The sequence below is a fragment of the Tachypleus tridentatus genome, chromosome 6, assembly GCF_004210375.1.
Source record: "Tachypleus tridentatus isolate NWPU-2018 chromosome 6, ASM421037v1, whole genome shotgun sequence".
NCBI lineage: Eukaryota > Metazoa > Arthropoda > Merostomata > Xiphosura > Limulidae > Tachypleus > Tachypleus tridentatus.
The window spans coordinates 152120540-152135890 of record NC_134830.1 but is presented as its reverse complement, the minus strand read 5'-3'; the positions used below and the strand labels follow the sequence as shown (position 1 = coordinate 152135890).

Sequence of the window (15351 nt, the reverse complement as noted above, 5' to 3'; positions counted from 1 at the left end):
CTGCCTTGATGCATTGTTTACACATTTTAATAATGTTTTCTGTGGGCGTTCCTCTGTCTCTTACTGGCCTGATGCATTGTTTACACATTTTAATAATGTTTTCTGTGAACGTTCCTCTGTCTCTTACTGGCCTGATGCATTGTTTACACATTTTAATAATGTTTTCTGTGAATGTTCCTCTGTCTCTTACTGCCCTGTTGCATTGTTTACACATTTTAATAATGTTTTCTGTGGCTGTTCCTCTGTCTCTTACTGGCCTGATACATTGTTTACACATTTTAATAATGTTTTCTGTGGATGTTCCTCCGTCTCTTTCTGCCTTGATGCATTGTTTACACATTTTAATAATGTTTTCTGTGGACGTTCCTCTGTCTCTTACTGGCCTGATGCATTGTTTACACATTTTAATAATGTTTTCTGTGGCTGTTCCTCTGTCTCTTACTGCCCTGATGCATTGTTTACACATTTTAATAATGTTTTCTGTGGCTGTTCCTCTGTCTCTTACTGGCCTGATACATTGTTTACACATTTTAATAATGTTTTCTGTGGCTGTTCCTCTGTCTCTTACTGCCCTGATGCATTGTTTATACATGTTAATAATGTTTTCTGTGAATGTTCCTCTGTCTCTTACTGGCCTGATACATTGTTTACACATTTTAATAATGTTTTCTGTGGCTGTTCCTCTGTCTCTTACTGCCCTGATGCATTGTTTACACATTTTAATAATGTTTTCTGTGAATGTTCCTCTGTCTCTTACTGCCCTGATGCATTGTTTATACATGTTAATAATGTTTTCTGTGAATGTTCCTCTGTCTCTTACTGCCCTGATGCATTGTTTACACATTTTAATAATGTTTTCTGTGAATGTTCCTCTGTCTCTTACTGCCCTGATGCATTGTTTACACATTTTAATAATGTTTTCTGTGGCTGTTCCTCTGTCTCTTACTGGCCTGATGCATTGTTTACACATTTTATTAATGTTTTCTGTGGCTGTTCCTCCGTCTCTTTCTGCCTTGATGCATTGTTTACACATTTTAATAATGTTTTCTGTGAATGTTCCTCTGTCTCTTACTGCCCTGTTGCATTGTTTACACATTTTAATAATGTTTTCTGTGGATGTTCCTCCGTCTCTTTCTGCCTTGATGCATTGTTTACACATTTTAATAATGTTTTCTGTGGACGTTCCTCTGTCTCTTACTGGCCTGATGCATTGTTTACACATTTTAATAATGTTTTCTGTGAATGTTCCTCTGTCTCTTACTGCCCTGTTGCATTGTTTACACATTTTAATAATGTTTTCTGTGGCTGTTCCTCTGTCTCTTACTGGCCTGATACATTGTTTACACATTTTAATAATGTTTTCTGTGGATGTTCCTCCGTCTCTTTCTGCCTTGATGCATTGTTTACACATTTTAATAATGTTTTCTGTGGACGTTCCTCTGTCTCTTACTGGCCTGATGCATTGTTTACACATTTTAATAATGTTTTCTGTGGCTGTTCCTCTGTCTCTTACTGCCCTGATGCATTGTTTACACATTTTAATAATGTTTTCTGTGGCTGTTCCTCTGTCTCTTACTGGCCTGATACATTGTTTACACATTTTAATAATGTTTTCTGTGGCTGTTCCTCTGTCTCTTACTGCCCTGATGCATTGTTTATACATGTTAATAATGTTTTCTGTGAATGTTCCTCTGTCTCTTACTGGCCTGATACATTGTTTACACATTTTAATAATGTTTTCTGTGGCTGTTCCTCTGTCTCTTACTGCCCTGATGCACTGTTTACACATTTTAATAATGTTTTCTGTGAATGTTCCTCTGTCTCTTACTGCCCTGATGCATTGTTTATACATGTTAATAATGTTTTCTGTGAATGTTCCTCTGTCTCTTACTGCCCTGATGCATTGTTTATACATGTTAATAATGTTTTCTGTGAATGTTCCTCTGTCTCTTACTGCCCTGATGCATTGTTTACACATTTTAATAATGTTTTCTGTGAATGTTCCTCTGTCTCTTACTGCCCTGATGCATTGTTTACACATTTTAATAATGTTTTCTGTGGCTGTTCCTCTGTCTCTTACTGCCCTGATGCACTGTTTACACATTTTAATAATGTTTTCTGTGAATGTTCCTCTGTCTCTTACTGCCCTGATGCATTGTTTATACATGTTAATAATGTTTTCTGTGAATGTTCCTCTGTCTCTTACTGCCCTGATGCATTGTTTATACATGTTAATAATGTTTTCTGTGAATGTTCCTCTGTCTCTTACTGCCCTGATGCATTGTTTACACATTTTAATAATGTTTTCTGTGAATGTTCCTCTGTCTCTTACTGCCCTGATGCATTGTTTACACATTTTAATAATGTTTTCTGTGGCTGTTCCTCTGTCTCTTACTGGCCTGATACATTGTTTACACATTTTAATAATGTTTTCTGTGGCTGTTCCTCTGTCTCTTACTGGCCTGATACATTGTTTACACATTTTAATAATGTTTTCTGTGGCTGTTCCTCTGTCTCTTACTGCCCTGATGCATTGTTTACACATTTTAATAATGTTTTCTGTGAATGTTCCTCTGTCTCTTACTGCTCTGATGCATTGTTTACACACGTTAATAATGTTTTCTGTGAATGTTCCTCTGTCTCTTACTGGCCTGATGCATTGTTTACACATTTTAATAATGTTTTCTGTGGCTGTTCCTCTGTCTCTTACTGGCCTGATGCATTGTTTACACATTTTAATAATGTTTTCTGTGGCTGTTCCTCTGTCTCTTACTGGCCTGATACATTGTTTACACATTTTAATAATGTTTTCTGTGGTTGTTCCTCTGTCTCTTACTGCCCTGATGCATTGTTTACACATTTTAATAATGTTTTCTGTGAATGTTCCTCTGTCTCTTACTGCCCTGATGCATTGTTTATACATGTTAATAATGTTTTCTGTGCATGTTTCTGTCTCCATTACTGGTGTAATTTATTTCATTTAAAACTAATTATAAATGTTTTGATGCCATCGAGGTTGTTTGAGGTCTTCCAGGTGGCCATATCATCAGAAAACTGTGAAGTCAAACTTTGATATCTTTCAATCACATGTCACTCACATACATAGAGTACAGATTAGGGCTAACTATCCCCCCATGAGGAACACCTTCCTCAGGAGTAAAATACTCCAAGTAGGTGCCCTCAACGTTTATTTTCTGTTGTCAAGATAGTTGGATAGGCAGTTAAGAACTTTTTAATAATTCTAATTCTTTTTAACTTGCATGTCAGCATTTGATAATGTATGGCATAATATATACCAGTGTTTTCTCAATACCGAGAAAGCAAGCGACAGTGCATTTCTAAATGATCAGTTGTGTACCGAAGTTTTCTGAAACCATTTTGATTTTCAGGTAACTTTGGTGTGATCTTTCGAATAGTTGAGACCTCATCTTTATTTACTATAAAATTTTGCTTAGACAAGTAGTTAAACTGATCGGTCTGTAATTTTCCGACTTATTTGCTAGCTTTACTTTATTTAAGAAGATAAGTACATTTGATTACTTTCAAGAGTCAGGAATGTATCCCTAATTTAGGATATACTGTATAATACGGTTAAGTGAACAAACAGTCTCTGAGAACATTTTTTTAGTAATATTGTTTGTATTTTGTCTTTTTCTAGTTCTCTGTTCATTTGTGTGGACTGTTGTGTGAAGTCGGATATGTCTGAATCTTATCAAATTTTTCCAGAGTTTCTTAGAAGCAGTATATTCATTCAGCTCGGAACAAGAACTGCCCCAGCTGTTTTATCAGTAGCGTGTATCAAGCACTCGGAGATTGTTTCACAGTTCGATATGTGATTGTTTATCACCAACTTCGACTATTGAGTTTTGTAGTAAATTGTCTCACTCGTTGATACGTTTGTACCAGTCAGCTTTCTAAGAATCAAATTTAGGTTTTATTACAGGTTCATTATTATGCGACGCGAGATCGAAGACGCAGTATCATTCATTACCCACATAAATGTTTGTACAATAATTTGTTCATTCTGTTGTACTAACACACAGATCCAGTGTATCGCTTGTGATATTAGTTCCCTGTATGAGAAATAATGTTCTTTAACAACACGCAACTGGTGTTGTTTATATATGATTATTAATTATTTGTTCTACTAATTTATACAATTATTAGGATATCCTGTAATTTCGTGGGAGAGCGTGAATTCCAGCAATGGTTATATATAATTTTATCAATTGATAAGTTAACATCTGTGGTTATGTTTTTGTTTTTATTTTTAATTTCTCTTTTGGTAATAAAGTAGATTTATTTTATGCTGCAGTGCCCCTATTGTGGTCATTTTAAATTGCAAGTTTTTAAATGAAAACCCGCCATCTATCGGATTCGAAATCGTTATTTCTCAGTTCTTTATTCTTCCTTGAGTAACATCTTTAAACCTTTAAGTTTTAAATAAGCATTTACTTTATGCTTACAGCATCATCTATTGTAATTTTCTACAAACTAATGACGTGTATTATACCACGTAATTCATAAAATAGTTTTAAACGTATTCTCAGTTGTTGAAAATATCCAAAGTAATCTTAGAATTTAACTGAAAATACGTTTAAAACTATTTTATTAATTAACACCTTATTTTGATAAATTTGTGAACGATAGTTAACGAAATAACATTCAAATTTGTGTTAAAGAAGCTTTGTTTTTTCTCCTTCATTGAAAATAAATCATTGTTGTATTAGGCGACATCTGTCGGGTTTTAATAAATTATTTTATACAATTAAGTAAAACGAAAAAGAAATTTTGTATTTAAAGAATATGGCTTCATACTTTTATTTTTCAAAATTTTCTTCCAACTTTTGCTAAACTAATTTGAAAGCTGGTAGTGATGTATGTGTTAAACTACATCGGTTTCATAAAGTAATATGAAAGGAAACTGATGTTAGATTCATTAAATTCGTTTTTCTTTTAGGGTTTTACGAAGGAATTCAACACATTAACGTCCCTCATCACCCATCACTCCGTTATGCCAGAACTTTTACCTTGTCCTCTTTCTCTTTCCCGATACAACCCAACATTTCGGAAACAAGACTCTTCGGAGGACTTGGTGGACGTGGATGAGGATCCAGACTACAACCTTCTATCAGACTTTCGTAAAATGATGGCTGACTTGAACGTCTGATGCAGGCAAAAAGAAAACATTAATCTAGGCCGATTTGCACTACGTGTCTTTGAGTTTGTTTTCATTTTAATGGTGTTTTCAAAACGACTTGACGACCGTTACGTTACTACAGTTTTCTAGGTTATCATAGCGCGACGACAAGTGAGGCTTAACAAGTTATCACTGTGATCATACGTATGCCATATCTTTTATATAAGTTTTTAGTTGTCGTAGTTACATCACGAAACGTTGTTTTATCGGATACAAAATTAAACTTATAACATCTTCTGTCTTCCTCTGGATTTGTAATTTATTTTTTATTACAGAGTGGATAGTTCAAAATTTATCTAAGTGCTAAACGATTTACGTTGTAGAAGCTTTTTTGGAAAGCAACCCACTGATAATTTAGGCCTATATCTACGTTATAAAATGCCTTCAAATTCGATTTATTTTTCCCAACAACATTCTGTTCACCATGATGTACTAACAGAGTACGATATAATCTCCTTACCATACGTTCTGACACTCAAGGTAAACTGTGCGCAGTGGAAGACGACTCGAGATAATTCGTTTGTGTACACAAGTGAGAAGTGAACTTTACATATAGTTTATCAAAAAACGCGTTTCATTTAGGAAGAGACAAACATTCACTTCTACTGTCTCAAACATTTCTCATTAATCATAGTTTACGGAGTAAATTCGTTTAAAGAAGTTTTTAAAAGCATGCAAGCAACAAATAATAATGCTAAGGTTCTGTGTAAGGCTATTCGTGTTTTGAAATACGCATTATGCTCCCTCTGGATGTAGAATATTGATATGTTTTGCTTTTACAAATACTTGATGTGTGTTTATATACAAAGTGGTCCAAAAATTACCTGCCGACATTATTTTCTCTTGGAGAATTTTATCTGTATTAACAACAACAACAACCCGTTATTGGTCCTGTGTTATATATTTATGTACTGTTCACGTATGTATTTTTACGTTAATATGAAACATACGTAATTAAGAATAGTTAGTGTATAATACGTTGGAACAAGTGACTTTCGAGCATCGTGCACATTGCTCTTGAATGAAATTTCATTCAAAATAGGATACCAGTTGTGTAAACATGAAATTGAAATAGGGTTAAGTCGAAAGACGTGATAAAAGAATGAACTGAACGTAAAACTCGAGATACAAAAGTTTTCATTTTATTTTTAAAATTTTTATGTTAATTGTATAATAAAGTATTGTTGAATTTTCCGTGGATATTTTTAAGGAAAAGGTTACAGATGACACAATTATATTTGAAGTTTAGAAAAGTGTGATTTTTATAAATCCATGTAAAGTTCCTCATGCACAGTGAATTAGGTTTCGCTTCAATTAAAAAACAAAAAAACGTTTGTTTCACTAACTTTGTTGGATGTAAAACAAACTCTCGCAACCAGAACCAGAGCTTTGTGGCGCCGCCTATCGATAATATTTATACACGTGGATGTTTGGATTCATCTTCAAATTTACTTAGGGTTTGACAAACTTAATTTTTGTACATATTAAAAATAATACCGCAAAGCTCATAAATAAAATATTTGTTAAATCCTACACGTCTTGACAAATAGTGTATAATATAGTAAATATTTTGCTCAGAATCATTTCTATTTTGTTTTCCATCTAATTTTACTCTTCTCTGATCAGTAACTGAGTGTCGAACCATGAACCATTATTCTGTAACACAGCTTGAATGTTCAACTCTTTCTTGAACTATATCTTATCTCGCAGTAACTCAAAGCTCATTTCGCACATTAATTATTAACTCGATATCACTGATTAATGGCCACACTATCCTGTGATAAGGTAACCTGTGTTCACAAGAGATTTTTATAAACTGTAACTTTTCAGTGACACGATTTTAAGTTGTATTATTCAGAGGCTTTGCTTAGCACTAGCACACTTAGTCTGCCCCCCGGTTTCCCAGTTGATATTTCTAAAACTCTTCTAGACGATCCGTGCCTCTACATGAGTTAGTCGTGTATTATCTATCCACGTGAACCTAGCGTGGGCGTGACCATGTGCTTTCCATGCTCTGTTAATATTTCACCAGTATGGAGTGTTCCATTTGGAGAAGTTATCTTTGCCCAATGGAGAAAGATGATAAAAGGGCACTGTCAGAAAACTCGACGTATTTTTATGGTTTGCTGTATTGTTTTACACCAATTTGCGTTCCAGTTGTCGCGTGCACCTCGCACCATGAGGTTATCACTGAGGTAATGTGCCCCTGCCAGGCAGACATGTCTTCCAAGGTAGGGTTAGAAAACCAAGTTATATACAGGAGTGTACGTTATTTTGGCATCAATTGATTTGTTCTCTGTTTATGAAGGTGTAAGGTTGGTGGCCATGCTGTAAAATGTAAGCCATTGTCCTCGGTGCTTTCACTTTCCTTTCATGTGAAAGGGAGGCGGGGTAGGTGGTATTAAAGTCTTCTATTAATAGTTTCATAGGTGTGTTGAAAGGCAGGCCATGAAGGATTCTTCACACTTTAGTGTGATGATGATGTGTTATCTTTCATGTACATATTGGTAATTTCAATTTCTTTGGCTGTCTTGTGGGTAACTACGTGGATTGTTTGTAGTTTTCAATGAAGGTTGTTTTACTGTAAACTGTTCCAAAGTTTACAATAAATACTGTAATGTCGAACCCCAGTGGTTTGAAGTTTTTGACCAACTTGCTGTCGCAGTGACCAAGAACAGATTATTCATTTAATACCTTTCATTGTCAAGTCAACAAACTCTGAGTTAAATTAGCTACTACTAATAATACTAGTAACATTCTGTAGCATTCTAATATTCCTCAGTCACTTTATATACTTTACTACGTGTTGACATTTCAGTAAATAACAGGGGTGCAAAGATAACTGAATGCTAAGCCTATTTTACAAAGAAATTACAATTTTGAGTTTTAAACCTATTGTTTGTTTGCCTTTTGAATTTCGCGCAAAGCTACTCGAGGGCTATCTGTGCTAGCCGTCCCTACTTTAACAGTGTAAGATTAGAGGGAAGGCAGCTAGTCATCGTCACCCACCGCCAACTCTTGGACGACGGGATTGAGCCTAACACTATAACCCCCCCCCACGGCATTACTTACTATTGTTAAACAACATAAAACAAAATTTAAATTTAATGGCATGTGAAATAAAACGTTAATCAATAATTCTATCTAACAACATAACTATCTGTTCTGGTAAGTAAATACCCTGAGGGGAATACCCTGTTAATTTATATTTTTACATATCGTTAACAAACAGCCATACTAATTACATTATCTGTAATACCTAATCCCCAGTACAGTATAAATAGAGAGGAACATGGAGGTAAACAATGAATTTATTTACAGAATGTAATGCTTGGATTAAACTGGGTTTGGGTGTGATATGACCCTGGAGGGTCAGGTGCTCTTTGACCTCTCTCTCCTTCCTGTACTTGTGTAGTCGTGCAGTATTTGGTGGTAGTTACTGCTTCTTGGATCAGAGTGAGCTGAATTTATTCCAGCCCTTTTCAGGGTAATGTCCATGTATAGATATTGTTTTACCCTATCAGTAAGATGTCTAGTGTGTTGGTATATACATGTATAGATATTGTTTTACCCTATCAGTAAGATGTCTAGTGTGTTGGTGTATACATGTATAGATATTGTTTTACCCTATCCGTAAGATGTCTAGTGTGTTGGTGTATACATGTATAGATATTGTTTTACCCTATCCGTAAGATGTCTAGTGTGTTGGTATATACATGTATAGATATTGTTTTACCCTATCAGTAAGATGTCTAGTGTGTTGGTGTATACATGTATAGATATTGTTTTACCCGATCAGTAAGATGTCTAGTGTGTTGGTATCTACATGTATAGATATTGTTTTACCCTATCAGTAAGATGTCTAGTGTGTTGGTGTATACATGTATAGATATTGTTTTACCCTATCAGTAAGATGTCTAGTGTGTTGGTATATACATGTATAGATATTGTTTTACCATATCAGTAAGATGTCTAGTGTGTTGGTGTATACATGTATAGATATTGTTTTACCCTATCAGTAAGATGTCTAGTGTGTTGGTGTATACATGTATAGATATTGTTTTACCCTATCAGTAAGATGTCTAGTGTGTTGGTGTATACATGTATAGATATTGTTTTACCCTATCAGTAAGATGTCTAGTGTGTTGATATATACATGTATAGATATTGTTTTACCCTATCAGTAAGATGTCTAGTGTGTTGGTGTATACATGTATAGATATTGTTTTACCCTATCAGTAAGATGTCTAGTGTGTTGGTATATACATGTATAGATATTGTTTTACCCTATCAGTAAGATGTCTAGTGTGTTGGTGTATACATGTATAGATATTGTTTTACCCTATCAGTAAGATGTCTAGTGTGTTGGTGTATACATGTATAGATATTGTTTTACCCTATCAGTAAGATGTCTAGTGTGTTGGTATATACATGTATAGATATTGTTTTACCCTATCAGTAAGATGTCTAGTGTGTTGGTGTATACATGTATAGATATTGTTTTACCCTATCAGTAAGATGTCTAGTGTGTTGGTATCTACATGTATAGATATTGTTTTACCCGATCCTAGTGTGTTGGTATATACATGTATATATTGATCAGTAAGATGTCTAGTGTGTTAGTGTATACATGTATAGATATTGTTTTACCATATCAGTAAGATGTCTAGTGTGTTGGTATATACATGTATAGATATTGTTTTACCCTATCAGTAAGATGTCTAGTGTGTTGGTATATACATGTATAGATATTGTTTTACCCTATCAGTAAGATGTCTAGTGTGTTGGTGTATACATGTATAGATATTGTTTTACCCTATCAGTAAGATGTCTAGTGTGTTGGTATATACATGTATAGATATTGTTTTACCCTATCAGTAAGATGTCTAGTGTGTTGGTATATACATGTATAGATATTGTTTTACCCTATCAGTAAGATGTCTAGTGTGTTGGTATATACATGTATAGATATTGTTTTACCCTATCAGTAAGATGTCTAGTGTGTTGGTATATACATGTATAGATATTGTTTTACCCTATCAGTAAGATGTCTAGTGTGTTGGTATATACATGTATAGATATTGTTTTACCCTATCAGTAAGATGTCTAGTGTGTTGGTATATACATGTATAGATATTGTTTTACCCTATCAGTAAGATGTCTAGTGTGTTGGTATATACATGTATAGATATTGTTTTACCCTATCAGTAAGATGTCTAGTGTGTTGGTATATACATGTATAGATATTGTTTTACCCTATCAGTAAGATGTCTAGTGTTGTATATACATGTATAGATATTGTTTTATACTAGTGTGTTGGTATATACATGTATAGATATTGTTTTACCCTATCAGTAAGATGTCTAGTGTGTTGGTATATACATGTATAGATATTGTTTTACCCTATCCGTAAGATGTCTAGTGTGTTGGTGTATACATGTATAGATATTGTTTTACCCTATCAGTAAGATGTCTAGTGTGTTGGTATATACATGTATAGATATTGTTTTACCCTATCAGTAAGATGTCTAGTGTGTTGGTGTATACATGTATAGATATTGTTTTACCCTATCAGTAAGATGTCTAGTGTGTTGGTATATACATGTATAGATATTGTTTTACCCTATCAGTAAGATGTCTAGTGTGTTGGTGTATACATGTATAGATATTGTTTTACCCTATCAGTAAGATGTCTAGTGTGTTGGTATATACATGTATAGATATTGTTTTACCCTATCAGTAAGATGTCTAGTGTGTTGGTGTATACATGTATAGATATTGTTTTACCCTATCCGTAAGATGTCTAGTGTGTTGGTATATACATGTATAGATATTGTTTTACCCTATCAGTAAGATGTCTAGTGTGTTGGTGTATACATGTATAGATATTGTTTTACCCGATCAGTAAGATGTCTAGTGTGTTGGTATATACATGTATAGATATTGTTTTACCCTATCAGTAAGATGTCTAGTGTGTTGGTATATACATTTATAGATATTGTTTTACCCTATCAGTAAGATGTCTAGTGTGTTGGTGTATACATGTATAGATATTGTTTTACCCTATCAGTAAGATGTCTAGTGTGTTGGTATATACATTTATAGATATTGTTTTACCCTATCAGTAAGATGTCTAGTGTGTTGGTATATACATGTATAGATATTGTTTTACCCTATCAGTAAGATGTCTAGTGTGTTGGTGTATACATGTATAGATATTGTTTTACCCTATCAGTAAGATGTCTAGTGTGTTGGTATATACACGTATAGATATTGTTTTACCCTATCAGTAAGATGTCTAGTGTGTTGGTATATACATGTATAGATATTGTTTTACCCTATCAGTAAGATGTCTAGTGTGTTGGTATATACATTTATAGATATTGTTTTACCCTATCAGTAAGATGTCTAGTGTGTTGGTATATACATGTATAGATATTGTTTTACCCTATCAGTAAGATGTCTAGTGTGTTGGTATATACACGTATAGATATTGTTTTACCCTATCAGTAAGATGTCTAGTGTGTTGGTATATACATTTATAGATATTGTTTTACCCTATCAGTAAGATGTCTAGTGTGTTGGTATATACATGTATAGATATTGTTTTACCCTATCAGTAAGATGTCTAGTGTGTTGGTATATACATGTATAGATATTGTTTTACCCTATCAGTAAGATGTCTAGTGTGTTGGTATATACATTTATAGATATTGTTTTACCCTATCAGTAAGATGTCTAGTGTGTTGGTATATACATGTATAGATATTGTTTTACCCTATCAGTAAGATGTCTAGTGTGTTGGTATATACACGTATAGATATTGTTTTACCCTATCAGTAAGATGTCTAGTGTGTTGGTGGCACTGTTTTGTTTTATTATATTTTTACATGTATGTATTTTTTATTTATCATTATTTAATTTATTTTTATGTTTAAAATATATATTGATCGGGAGAGGTGTTTAGGACTAACTTAGTACGTTATTGTGCTATGTAGGAGTTTATCTGGTATGGTTGGTATGTTCGAGTATTTGTGAATGAACTGAGATGATATAGTTCTTGGAACTCTGTATGTAGTTGTGAGGAGTGTGTTTTGGATTGTTTGTAGTTTGGTTTCAATTGTTTTGTCACCTAGTTATCCAAGCTGGAGCTACATAGTCGATTACTGGTCTAAAGTATGTTTTGTAAATTTTTAGAATGTTGTCTGTAGATGCTCCATTGTTTTCACCAGTTAGACTTCTAGCATAGTTAGTTCTTCGCCAGACTTTATTTTTAATTTCGTTCACATGATTGATTCAAGTTAGTTTTGAATCATAGGTCAGTCCTAAAAATTTTGCCGATGGGGCAATCTGGAGTGGTGTGCCATTCATATATATTTCTGGCTGTTGTTTTTTGTGTTTTGTCAATTTTGTGAAGACGACAAGTTGTGTTTTTGCTGTGTTTATTTTTATTCTGTATTTTTGAGAGTATTCACTTATTCTATTTAGTTGCGGTTGTATGTTCGTGGCTGCTATCGTGGGTGTTGCGGCACTTTTCCAGACTGCCACATCATCTGCGAACTGTGAACAGAATCCATGATTCGGATCTCTCAGTGGCATATTGTTTACATACATGATGAAGAGCATAGGGCTAACCATCCCTCCCTGAGGGACACCAGCTTCTGGAATAAAGTTTTTCCAAAAAGTTTAACCAGCGAATAATTCCACACAGTAGTCCCATTCCATTCACACGGAACATTAGACCGTCGTGCCATACAGTGGCGAATGCTTTCTCGATAGCAGTGTAAGACTAGAGGGAAAGCAGCTAGTCATCACCACCCACCGCTAACTCTTGAGCTATTCTTTTACCAACGAATAGTGGCATTGACCGCAACTTTATAACAACTCCACGGATGAAAGGGCGAGCATGTTTGGTGCGATTGGGATTCGAACCCGCCACCCTCATATTACGAGCCGAACGCCTTAACCCACCTGGCCACGCCTGTCCCTGTTCGTCAATCCAAAAGAACCACATAGAAATAAAATTGCTCCAATGTGAATTTTTGTACATGATGGCAATACGCTTTTTTTTCTCTGGATCCAGACATACTATGCCTAAATATAGTTTTCATTGCTTTTCGTATCAGCTGCTTGTAGTTCTCATTGTAGGATACATAATGACATTGTCTTCACAATGGGGTTTATTTTCACCTTCCATTTGTTCTAACATGGAAGTTTTGTTACGTATTGATTGTTTCCTATTATTTAACTTTCTATTCATGTGTGAAATGAAGTTTGTTTGTATTTCAAACCGTTTCTAAACAGTTGTCTCTTTAGTGTACTATCCTGTGCACTTGTAACTAGTACTATCCTGTGCACTTGTAACTAGTACTGAAGCTGTTTCACCGAATATCCGAGATAAGCTTTTACAGGTGGTATAATTTCACACTGCAGTAACTTCTGAAAATTACTGCTTTACTTACATCAAAGAATTCCTGATAATGGGTGTTTCACACTTTGTATTTTGATTATATCAATGTCGCTGGATAATGGAATCTAACATGGTTGTCAGGTATACATACAGGTTATGAGATGTGTTAAGGTAAAACCGAGTTAACCTTCGAACAGCGGGTTAGGTCTACTTAATAACAGATTCATGTTGCAAAGTAACTTCTGGATAACCGAAATTTGCCATTAAATGGAAATATCACACTGACCGAAATGGTAATGTAAAAATGCACAATTTTTATTAAAATGTTAAACATATTGTTTGTACTTCCTATACAGTGACAGACTGGGCTCTTTCAAGCTGCTTAAAGATCCAAATTGTATAAATCCATAATTTCTTATTTCACAAAAAAAACAACAACTTAGAGCTACTAGCACTACCCACGCGTCTGTTCATCCTTATTATAATATAGATTAGATCATCTAGATCTAATCTAAATGGCCATTGAAACACTGTTATAGACGTTTTCGTACAACGTGTAGTATTGCAATAATATCCTCCGACTCTTCCGAGATGCATGTGTTACCCACTTAAGAATAACAAGGAGACAAATAACAAGGCTTTCGTTATCACGTGTTACATTAAACTTGTATAGACACAGAATAAAAATTATAATATTACAAGGAGATTGAAATCCGTAATATATTTGTATACCACAAGATCACCATAGATTATCAAACTGTCAACACTTTTGTTGGAGCCCTCTATTCCCACTTGATTTCTTCAGAGGTTGATAGCTTTTTTGGTATTGGGTTAATGGCTACAAATACTTCATTTCTTTTTCTAGCATCCATCTATAGATATCACTTATTAAAGATGTTCAGTGGGTGTTCAGGCCAACACAGATGAAACACTATAATAAAAAGTAACAATCGTTTCACATATCAGTAAATATATTTTCCCAAGAGATGTCTATAACTGACTAATTATTCGTAATCCAATGCACTGACCAGTCATGTTTCATTCATTATCCAAACTAATAGCTACACAATTCTCGAACTTTGATCCACAAGGTTGACCAATATTCTGAATTACTGTATTTTATATCGTGACAATTAATGTACTACAGAGGATTTAAAAAGAACACCAGTCATATAGTGAACAAAAATAAAACATTGATTCACGGTATGTGCTGCATGGTTTTCAGCATATAAACAGAAGAAAAATATCTCTTCTGCACCGTTACCACTTGTGTCTTCAAGCATTACACAGATTGCATCACTAATGCAGTAACTTGTAGTTCAATGAGGGGTAGTTGTCTCCTAAGTCTATTTTCATTTCATTGTCATTTGGTACGTATGAGTACAAAGAATGGAATAATATTTAGAAAATGAAAGAAGTGCATTTTAAAGTGTAGGAAATGGTACACATAGTGCACTATAAAGTGAAAATTAATGGGGCAAGCATAGTTTACCACACTACTCTGTTGAAAAGGTACTTCAGAAGCACAGAAGACTTTACGCGTGCAGGTGTTGATGGACGCTGTAGGTGTTGCTGTCATAGAAGCAGAATCTTAAAAATGACTTTTTTTATATATAGAAGATGAGGACCTACAAAGTTTGACCAGTGGATGGAGATGAGATGTGGAAGGGCATCGTCTTAAGAACTGACTGGTAAATACAATAAAGATGAACAAAATCTACTATGTCAGTACACAAATGGA

General features: G+C 34.3%; 1 protein-coding gene across 4 annotated transcripts in view; it reads left to right on the top strand.

Annotated features, from left to right (window-relative positions):
* The window catches only part of LOC143254084 (uncharacterized), a 139146-nt gene extending 132613 nt beyond the window's left edge, over positions 1 to 6533 (top strand). For all 4 annotated transcript variants that reach the window (XM_076508837.1, XM_076508838.1, XM_076508836.1 and 1 more), the window contains one exon: positions 4961 to 6533. In XM_076508837.1, coding sequence (XP_076364952.1) covers positions 4961 to 5170 — 210 coding nt within the window. In that variant the 3' untranslated portion in view covers positions 5171 to 6533. The remainder of the gene's footprint in view (positions 1 to 4960) is intronic.
* Positions 6534 to 15351: the final 8818 nt, after the last annotated feature.